The 10,194-nt window shown below is 48.5% G+C and overlaps 1 protein-coding gene and 1 long non-coding RNA gene across 3 annotated transcripts in view; one reads left to right on the forward strand and one right to left on the reverse strand.

The window, feature by feature from the left end:
• Positions 1-2,012, forward strand: part of MYL4 (myosin light chain 4) — a 27,302-nt gene extending 25,290 nt beyond the window's left edge. The window contains exons 5-8 of the mRNA XM_038547021.1: positions 54-227; positions 709-786; positions 1,340-1,384; positions 1,838-2,012. Of these exons, the coding sequence (XP_038402949.1) occupies positions 54-227; positions 709-786; positions 1,340-1,368 (281 nt within the window). The 3' untranslated portion in view covers positions 1,369-1,384; positions 1,838-2,012. The remainder of the gene's footprint in view (positions 1-53; positions 228-708; positions 787-1,339; positions 1,385-1,837) is intronic.
• Positions 833-6,181, reverse strand: LOC119873238. 2 transcript variants are annotated; one of them, XR_005364337.1, is made up of 4 exons: positions 6,048-6,181; positions 4,599-4,919; positions 3,046-3,593; positions 833-1,150 (listed from the first exon to the last, which is right to left on the reverse strand). It is a non-coding gene; the product is annotated as an uncharacterized LOC119873238 (long non-coding RNA). The 2 variants fall into 2 exon arrangements; XR_005364338.1 differs by having other exon boundaries at positions 835-1,150; positions 3,046-3,350.
• Between the last annotated feature and the right edge of the window lie 4,013 nt (positions 6,182-10,194).

Here is a 10,194-nt window from a genome sequence, read left to right on the forward strand (position 1 = left end):
TGTTCCCCTTGAGCTTCTGCTCATATCACATTCTTTTTCCTTCCTACCTAAAGAGATGAATGCCAAGATGCTGGACTTTGAGACGTTCCTGCCAATCTTGCAGCACATCTCCCGCAACAAGGAACAGGGCACCTATGAGGACTTTGTGGAGGGGCTGCGTGTGTTTGACAAGGAGAGTAATGGGACAGTTATGGGTGCTGAGCTTCGCCATGTCCTTGCCACCCTGGGTATGCAGGCTGGTGGTGCCCAGGGGGGAGGAATGGAGAGGTGGGAAGTGCCCGGGTGGCATACATAGGGGGTAGATGGGAGTCTCTGCATCCTGAGGATCACATCCTGATCCAGGCTATGTCTCTCCAGGCTCTGCAGGAACAACCTTCCCTAACTGGGTTTGCTCAGTTGGGCTTGGAAGGAGATGAGAGCAGGTTGGCAGAGCAAGGCTAAGGCCTGAGATGTGGGACCCAGAGCTTCCATCTTTGTCATTGCCTCAATCACTGGGGCCCTGGTTTGCTTGCCTAGTGCTGGCTGTAGGGTGGAGGGAGAGGCCTTGGGGAGTAGGAAAGATCTAAGACCCTTGGCTCCCTCTTTAAAACTTGGATATCCACTTCTCAGATTCGGGGAGCCTTGGGCCCTGAGACTCAAGGGGGTGTTTGGGTTGGGCCTGTCTCTCCTTTGCCATCTATAATTCAGAGCCTACTGTTCCCACCCCAGGAGAGAAGATGACTGAGGCCGAAGTGGAGCAGCTGTTGGCCGGGCAAGAGGATGCCAATGGCTGTATCAATTACGAAGGTATCGGGTCATGCCTCACTTCCTGGGACACCCAGGGATGGTGGGAACAGTTTGGGCTGGGCGGGTCTGCAGAACAGAACAGAAATATCCAGGGGCTAGAGGCTGTGTGCACCAGATGGGCGGTGGTGAGCTCCCAATGGATGTTCTTTTCCATCCCTGGAGTGGACAGGATAGTGTAATAGAAGGAGCATGGGTTTTGGAGATAGCTCTGTGATAGACTGGCTGTGTGATCTGAATCGAGTCACTGACCTTCTCTGAGCCTCAGTTTTCTCATCTGAGCAATGGGGCAATGCTGGCACCTTTCTCAAGGTTGAGGGGATTAGCAGAGACAACGTAGCTCCTTTTGTCTATGTCCGAGGGTCAGCTGAGAAGACACAGAGCAGAGGTTAGGAGAGTCCTCCAGCTTTTCCTTATCAACTCCAAATAAGAGAGAGAATCATAGTCTGGAGAAAGGGTGGTGGGAAGGTTGGAAGTCAGGCAACATGAGGGAGGGGAAGAGGTCTCAGGGGCCGAGAGGAGCCAAGTGCAATGACTGATTTGTCTCCCTTCCCAGCCTTTGTCAAACACATCATGTCTGGGTGAAGCAGACTCGTCCAGGGTGAGTGCAGCCTCTCCCTCCTCCCTTCTGGGGTCTGCCAGGGGCTCCCAAACCCCACCACCTGCCCTAGAGCTTTTCTGTCCCAACCTGACCCTGTTAGGGGGCTATCAGAGGAGGTCGTGGTGGGAGAGCAGCCTGGCCTGCCCACCATTCTCTGCACCCTCTGTGCTCCTGCCTCCTGGCCTCAATCCCTTCCAGCCCAGCCTGGCGCTCGCCGGCTCTTTGCACCCTGCCTTGACCTTCTCAGTTCCCCCTGACAGCCTCTCCAGTAGGTCTCTCAGCCTGGGGCCTCCTGTTCAGGCCCCTGCCTGTGCGAAAGCCAGGTCCTGGGTAGAAGAATGGCCTGTGTCCTTGACTCTTCCCATTTACTCCCTTCCCTGAGTTTAAGGCCATCCTGATTAGGGTGTGTGGTTTGTGATAAGGGGCTGGGATCCATCTAGCACTTTCTTTCAGGTGCCTGGCCCTTGGCCTCAGCCTTTCTGGGGCAAGTGAAGCAAGAAGCCCAGAATAACTGAGCTGGAGCTAAGGTTCTGGACTCATTGCATGCAGCCCTGAGGGCATCCCAGGCCCATAGCCCTCCCTGTAAATAAACAGTCCTGGCAAGGTTCTGGGCCAAATTCTGAGTCCAGCCTGTCTTTGAATTGTTTTTTAAATCTAATTAATTGAGGTGTGTGTGCATGCATGTGTGTGTGTGTGTATGTGTGTGTGTGTTTGAGATATGAGGCTTCACACATATTCCTTGGAGAAATGAGTAGTATCTGGGAGCTAGGTGACAAGGCTGAAGCCCAGGGATCCAGAAATATTAAGGTTGGATGAGCAGAAAGCTCAAGGGGGTGGGGTGGGTGGGGCTGCATGTTTAAGGAGCTGAAATCCAGAGTTTAGTTTCCTTCCAAGGCTCACTCACCACCTGATCTCACCTCCAGGTGGTGAACAGGAAGAGGGGTGTAGGAGCCCTGGGGCTGCCAAGGATGCCTCAAATGATCCTTCATTTTTATAAAAACTATAGCAAAATACATATAAAATGTCCATCTTAACAATTTTTAGTGTACAGTCTATAGCATTGAGTACATTCACATTGTTGTAAAAGCCAACCTCCAGAACCTTTCATCTTACAAAACTAAATTCTATATCCATTAGATACTAACTCCCCACTACCTCTCCCCTCAGCCCCTGGCAACCATCATTCTCCTTCTGTCTTTATGAATCCGACTCCTGTAGGTATCTCATAAAAGTGGAACCATGTAATATTTGGCTTTTTGCATCTGGCTTATTTCACTTAGCATAACGTCCTCCAGGTTCACCCATGCTGTAGCCTGTGTCAAAATTTCCTTGTTTTCTTAATGATGGATAGTATTCCGCTGTCTGTATGTACTACATTTTGTTTATTTATGGTCCTTGTTGCTTGCTGTGAGCCCTTCAGGTGCCTCTTTCCCTGGATATAAAACCCTTGGTTTCTGATTCACCTGCTCAAACCCTGGGCTCCATACTCAGGACTCCAAATCAGCGCCTTAGAAAGTGTCAGGGTCAGGGAGCACAGACCTCGGATGGCAGGGGAGCAGGGAGAGGCAAGCGGGGAAAGGAGAGAGATGAGTAAACCAGGATTGGGAAGAAGGCGATAGAAATGTGGTGAGTTAAAGACACCCATGAGTAGAAACACTTACATCAGAGTTCAGGGGCCCAGTCACCACTATATTGGGATCCCGAGATCCCTGAGAGCTCTCCAGGGTGGATTAGATTCTCCTTCTCATAGCTTCCCTGTTGCCCCATTGGGGCAACCAGCCGCAGAATTTTGTGGAACATCTATAAATCCAGCCATTGTTGAGGCTCCGTAGGAAGCTTGTTGCAGGAAGCTGAGAACCACCAACCTAAATTCACCCTTCTCAGAATTTAGTCTGGCTGCGAAGATGAGACCAAGGTCCATGGGTAGCCTTTCTTCTTTGAAGAGAGCTCCAACTTTGTGAGTAAGCTGGTTGAATCATAAAACCAGAGATCTTTATGTAGTTATGAAAGGGGTCATTGACTCTAGTGGTTTTCAAATTGTTTTAGCTCCAAAGACTTTTGCTCAACCTAAATTCTATGGGGGAAGCCAATATGCAAAGCTGAAGGGAACAGAGCTCTGGCTGAGGCGGTGGGCTGGATTCCAGCTTCTTGAGAGTCTCTAACTTGTGCTTCTTGGAGCACAACCAGAAGACCACTGCTGGAGCCAGACCTAATTGTAAAAATAAAGAGACGGATTCTTAGAAGTGAAGTGACCTATCCAAGGTCACAGCTAATGGAACCCCAGAATCCCATCTTTTCCCCATGGTCAACATACCAATGTGCCTTTGAAATTTTTTCCAAGTTAGGCTCTTGGGAGTCTGACTGCTCTTTTTTGACCTTACTTATTTCCCCTTTTCAAAATCATCCTTTCCAACTTTAAATCCAATATTCTTCTTCAGTGTCGAGGCCTCATCAAGCTTCCCTCTTCCCCACCTTTCTTCACAAAGTGTTTGCTGTCCGCTCTACACATTTGTGAGGAATTGGGGTTAAGGCCTCCAACAATCAAAACACTGCAAGTGTGGGACACCTGAGTGGCTCAGTGGTTGAGCATCTGTCTTTGGCTCAGGGTGTGATCTTGGGGTCCTGGGATCAAGTCCCTACCAGGCTCTCCACAGGGAGGCTGTTTCTCCCTCAGCCTATGTCTCTGCCTCTCTCTGTGTCTCTCATGAATAAATAAGTAAAATCTCTAAAAACAAAAAACAAAAAAACCCCCAAAGAACCAAAAAACTGCAAGTGTTTTCCCTACCAAAGCAGCTTACGGTCCAGTTAAGCAAGGATGTAAGCCTCCAAGGACTAACCAGAGAATGATTGCCAAGTAGCCTCACAGCAGCAGCACCGCTTTATCTTTGTAACTCACAAAGTATGAGCTCCCAGGGACCTGCAAGAAGAGGAACTAGGAGATGAGGTGTGACAAGGAAGATTTTCCCTGGGAGATGGGCTTTAAGTGAGACATCACAGGGAAAGATCCCCCAAGGCTGGTGCTCAGGCCAAAGGAAAGGACTGTCATGCACGGAGATGACCACCTCATTCAATAGACCCTTACCCAGTGCCTGCTGTGTGTGAGGCCCTGGCTTGGCCCTTGGGGACAGCCACGGTCCCTGTCCTCATGAAGCTTACAATCTAGTGGGCAGATAGGCATTACATAGTTGTAATCACGTGATAGATAACAGCCAACCTTTTCTGAAACCAGTATCAGTTATGGTCCTATGTGGCTGTGACTTATGAAGACCGAAAACAGTGGCTCAAAAGAAACACAAGTGCATTTTTCTCCTCCTGTTGAAGTTCAGAGGTTGGCAGTGTCATTCTGCACAAAGTGCTCAGGACCCCAGGCTCCTTTTATCTGGTGGCATTGTGGTGTATGACCTCTTTTCATGGTCTAAGATGGTGGCGCAGGCTCAGCCACCACTTCTATTGAAGGAATGGTTCTGGAAGCGTCTCCTACTTGGTAAGCCTCCTCAGGAAGCAGCAGGACCTCTGTGGTATTGGGCTTGTTCATCTGAAGACAGAAGAAAAAGAAACTCTGATCCTCTTAACTTCTTCAGCCTCTTCAACCTCCCTCCTGCCTGGCCCCTCAGTCAGGCCCGGTACTTGCCCCTCCTGGGAAGAAGTATGGGTAAAAGGTAACCTATTTCCGAGTTTTTCTTGGACTGGACTGACTTCCAATATTTCAAACCATGACTCAAGCCATGTGTCAGTCTGTTCTAGTTGATAGGACAAAATGTCATAGACTGGGTGACCTAAACAATTGACATTTATTTCTCACAGTTCTGGAGGCTGGAAGTCTGAGATTAGGGTGCCAGCATGATTGGGTTCTGATGAGAGCTCCCTTCCTATCTTCCTGCTGTGCCCTCACAGAGGAGAAAAAGTGGGGAGAGAAGGAGAGGGAGAGAGAGGCTGATCCCATTACGAGGGCTCCACAAACATGACTTTTCCAAAACATAATTGTCAAGGGCCCCTCCTCCAAATGCCTTTACATATTAGGGGTGGGAGGCTGGGGCTTCAACATATGAATCTGGGGGTGGGAGTGGGGGGACACAATTCAGTCTCTTAGCAGACTGTATAATTTATAGGAATAGGGTTGAGCCCACTGAGGACCCTTCCACCACCCTGAGGGGTAGCTGATTGTGGACCTGAGAGGGTGGCACCTCAGTAGGTCAAATGAGGGTTGAGAGGAAGGGGTGCCCCAGATCCTGAGCAAATGGAAAGAGGATTCCAATCTGAAGCTGGCAATGGTACCGTCCTGATGGGGTGATGGCAAGTGAAGGACATGGGACAGCTGTCTTGCAGAAGGAAGATGCCTGAATATGCCCACCAGCCAGGCTTCCTATCTCCCAGAGATTGGAACAGCAAATACAGATCCTGGTGCAGCTTCCATACCACCCCAAGACCTGTGGCCAGCTGCTACAGAGGAAGCTTCCTGCTCCAGGTCAGAGAAGATGAGGAGCCTCACTGAAAACTTCCACCATTAGGATGCCTGGGTGACTCAATGGTTGAGCGGCTGCCTTCAGCTGAAGGCATGGTCCTGGGGTCCTGGGATCAAGTCTCTATGTCCCTGCCTCTCTCTCTCTCTGTGACTCTCATGATTACATAAATAAAACATCTTTAAAAAGAAAAAAGTTCCCACCATCAGAGAAGATGAACCAAGGCCAGGAACAGGGAGGAGATTTGGGGAAGTTCCTGCTTGCACTCTCCCGGCTCTGCCCCTTCCCTGCCTCCCATCTAATGGTCAGTGCGTGTGTCCTGGCTCCTGATTACCTGAGCAAGCTGGGAGAGGAAATGGGTAAGGCAGTCACTAGAGCTAAGGTGACTATGACATGGGGTCTGCTGACATCACAGGCAAATTTCAGAGAGATGATAATAACGAGCATTACCAACTTAGTGAACACCTACTCTGGGCCAGGCGCCATGCTAAGCATTTCACGTCTCATTTTCTCATAGCAGCCAGGAAATGAGAGTTGACATCCCCATTTAAGGTTTTTAAAACATGACATAGAAACAATACCAACAACAAACTTGATTCTTACTTCTTTTAGTTTCCCCCACCTCCAGCAGAAGGCTGTAGCCTGGTACGATATTAATATTCCTGGAACACCGTTTTCATCAAATTGCTTCCTCAATTAGAACTTTAAAAGCCTCCCTAAAAGCTACTGGCCATTTCCAAACCTTTCTGTGGGTTTCTAAGGCCTTCCTTTATCTGGCCCTACTGTCCTAAGACTCACAGTAGCCGGCTGCCCTCTTTCCCCTCTGTTAGCTCCCTTACTCTTCCTCCTCCTCCTCCTTTTCTGCCCCCCCCCCCCCGTGACCTCTGATCCACCTTATTCCTCCCTCCTGATGTGTGTTCTTTCTGCCCAAGTGGTTCCCCTGCTTCAAGACCCAAGTCAGGTTGCCTTCTCCCCCTGCCCCCCAGCTTTCTCCTCGGCCGGAGGTCTCTGTGCTAGTTACCGATGGCCACAGTTTAGTGTCCTTAAATAGTTGCCAAATTGGAACCTAAGATATCAGAGCTAGAGGAGAGCCTGGAGACTTCTAGTGGAGTGTAGTCACCTGGGAGCAGCTCTGGGGCACAGGGCTGTCACGCGTTCGGTTGGCATCCTCTAAAACCTCTTGGTGGGGCTATAAGCGAGACCGCGCGGCGGAGGTCGCTGGCGGTGCAATGTCCGCCTGCCACCGCTAGATGGCAGGATTGCAGCGGCCTGCCCCGCCGCTCGGCCGGGCGTGGGACGGCACCGCGGGTCGCCAGAGGAAGAGGGATGCCCAGCGCGGGCTGGAAGGACCCTTCAGAAGGCACTTAGTCCCTCTCTATGCCAGCAGGAAAGCGGAGGTTTTAGTCACTTTCAAAGACTCATAACTCGTAGCGTGCTTCAGTAAGCCCACAAGGTTTTGCAACTGAGGGGTCAAGGAGAGGATACTGTTCTGGCCCCCTGCGGTCAGCTCCTAAGTCACATCTGCGCTCAGCTTCAGCCCCACAGGTTGCAAAATGAAGAGGATGATTAGCTCATTCTTAATCCCCTCTGGCTCTCTGCTACTGCTCATTTAGAGCTCGAAGAATCTCTTGCTATATTCAGCTTTTGTCCATTTGCTCTTTGTTCACCGCTAGTGTGCATAAACATTTAGAATCCTTGGTGGTAGAAAGCATTCAGTCAATGGAGTGCACGGTAGTAGGTGCTTTGGGAGATTAAACAAAAATCAAAATTACTATAGTCTCCCACTCCGTGAGTTTACACTCCACTGGAGGACAAACGATCTACATGCGAAAAAGGTAAACCACATCAAAAAAAAAGTTGGGGGGCACTTGGGTGGCTCAGTGGATGAGCGTCCACTTTTGGTTCAGGTAGTGATCCTGGGGTTCTGAGATCGAGTCCTGCCTCAGGCTCCCTGCATGGAGCCTGCTTCTCCCTCTGCCTATGTCTCTGCCTCTCTGTGTCTCTCATGAATTTAAAATATATATATATATATATATATATATATATATATATATATTTTTTTTTTTTTTTTTTTTTTTAAAGACAAGATAGAAGAAAAGACACCAGGCAATGTAAGTCTGGATCAAGGGAGATGTCTGGGACCAGAGTGCTAGGAGCTCTGAAAAGTGGTCAGGGAAGGTTTCATAGAAGAGATGTGGCAAAGTTGGATGGGCTATAAATAGATAAGCACCCAGAGAGAAGATTCCAGACAAGAGGTGCAAGGTGTCCTCTTCATCGACTAGAGCCACAGTCTCTGTCTTTTAGGGCTTGGTAAAAAGAAATAAAGAGGAATAAAAGGAGAGAGGGGGGATGGGCCTGGGTGACTCAGTTGGTTCCATGTCTGTTTTCAGCTCAGGTCATAGTCTCGGGGTCCTGGAGCCCTGCATTGGGCTTTCTGCTTGGCAAAGAGTCTGCTTCTCCCTCTCCCTCTGTGCTTGTTCTCTTTCTCTTTCTCTCTCTCTCTCTCTCGAATAAATAAAAATATAAAAAATCTTTGTAAAAAAATAAAAGGAGAGTGGGATAAAAGAACTGGAGAGAATGGCATGAGAGGCCAGGAGAAGGTAGAGAGATAGAGGATGGAAGGGTGAGCAGGGACCACACTCTGGAGTGATATGCACCAATTTAGAGGTGAAGAAGAGGGACATCCTTAGGGATGTCTGGTGGCTCAGTGGTTGAGCATCTGCCTTTGGCTCAGGGCGTGATCTTGGGGTCCTGGGATCAAGGCCTGCTTCGGGCTCCCTGTAGGGAACTGCATCTCCCTCTGTCTATGCTTCTGCCTCTCTCTGTGTCTTTCATGAATAAATAAATAAAATCTTAAAAAAAAAAAAAAGGAGAGACCTTAAAACAATCTAAGGGTAAGCTGGGAAAGTACTTTCTTTTCTCCCCTTATCTTGTAGAACCACAGAATTATAGACTTTTTGGGTTAAAAGAGACCTCTAGTTCAAACTCTTCCATAAAACCCTTATAAAATGATTGCCTGGGGTACCTGGGTGGCTCAGTTGGTTAAGTGTTGGACTTTTGATTTTGGCTCAGGTCATGATCTCAGGGTTGTGAGATTGAGCCCTGAGTTGGGCTCTGTGCTGGGCTTAAGATTCTCTTTCTCCCTCTCCCTGTGCCCCACTGCCCCCCAAAAATGAAAATGAAAATGAAAAGAATAAAAAAATAAAACGACTGCCGATTGTTGACTTGAATACCTACCATGACAGGGGACTCACTATCTTCCAAAGAAATCCACTCCATTTAAGAAAAACTCTAGTTGATATTCTTCATAGTAGGAATCTGATATTTACATTCCTGATTTCCATTGAATGGTCTTGGATTTGTCTTCCAAAGTAACCCAGGAAAGTTGTAAGAAATTCCCCATAATAGAAGTTGGCATTTCTTCTTTCCTCAGCGGAATACCTGCCAGCAGGTGCTTGTTCTAGCCCAAGATTCTTCCTCTTTTTTTTTTTTTTAATTTATTTATTCATGATAGTCACACGGAGAGAGAGAGAGGCAGAGACACAGGCAGAGGGAGAAGCAGGCTCCATGCACTGGGAGCCCGATGTGGGATTCGATCCCGGGTCTCCAGGATCACGCCCTGGGCCAAAGGCAGGCGCCAAACCGCTGCGCCACCCAGGGATCCCTAGCCCAAGATTCTTATATCCATTTAACATGACCAGTTGCTATCTAACTTGTTCTATCTGGGGCTCAGTTCTCTCTTAGCAATGTACTTTCACACTTTAGAGTCTGGAAGTTAATCTTTTTTGTTGTTGTTGTTAAAGATTTTATTTATTTATTTGACAGAGAGAGAGAGAGAGAGAGAGAGAGTGCACAAGCAGAAAAAGCAGCAGAGGCAGAGGGAGAAGCAGACTCCTCGCTGAGCAGGGAGACTGATTTGGGGTTCCATCCAGGACACTGGAATCACCTGAACCAAAGGCAGATGCTTAACTGACTGAGCCACCCAGTTGCCCCAGGAAGTTAATCTTCTTGATAAGAAAGATGGCACTAAGGTCAAAATTGCCAGCACAGGGATCCCTGAGTGGCCCAGCGGTTTGGCACCTGCCTTTGGCCCAGGGCACGATCCTGGAGACCCGGGATCGAATCCCACATCGGGCTCCCGGTGTATGGAGCCTGCTTCTCCCTCTGCCTATGTCTCTGCCTCTCTCTCTTTCTCTCTCTGTGACTATCATAAATAAATAAAAATTTAAAAAAAAATTGCCAGCACAAAGGACTGTGCCTTTTTTGTTCTTCTTGCTCAGAACATAAACAGCATATTTTCATTAATCCTAACATTAAAAAATTTCACTTCCTTTCAGACTTATGCCTTCT

Source organism: Canis lupus, chromosome 9 (genome assembly GCF_011100685.1).
Source record: "Canis lupus familiaris isolate Mischka breed German Shepherd chromosome 9, alternate assembly UU_Cfam_GSD_1.0, whole genome shotgun sequence".
Taxonomy (NCBI): domain Eukaryota; kingdom Metazoa; phylum Chordata; class Mammalia; order Carnivora; family Canidae; genus Canis; species Canis lupus.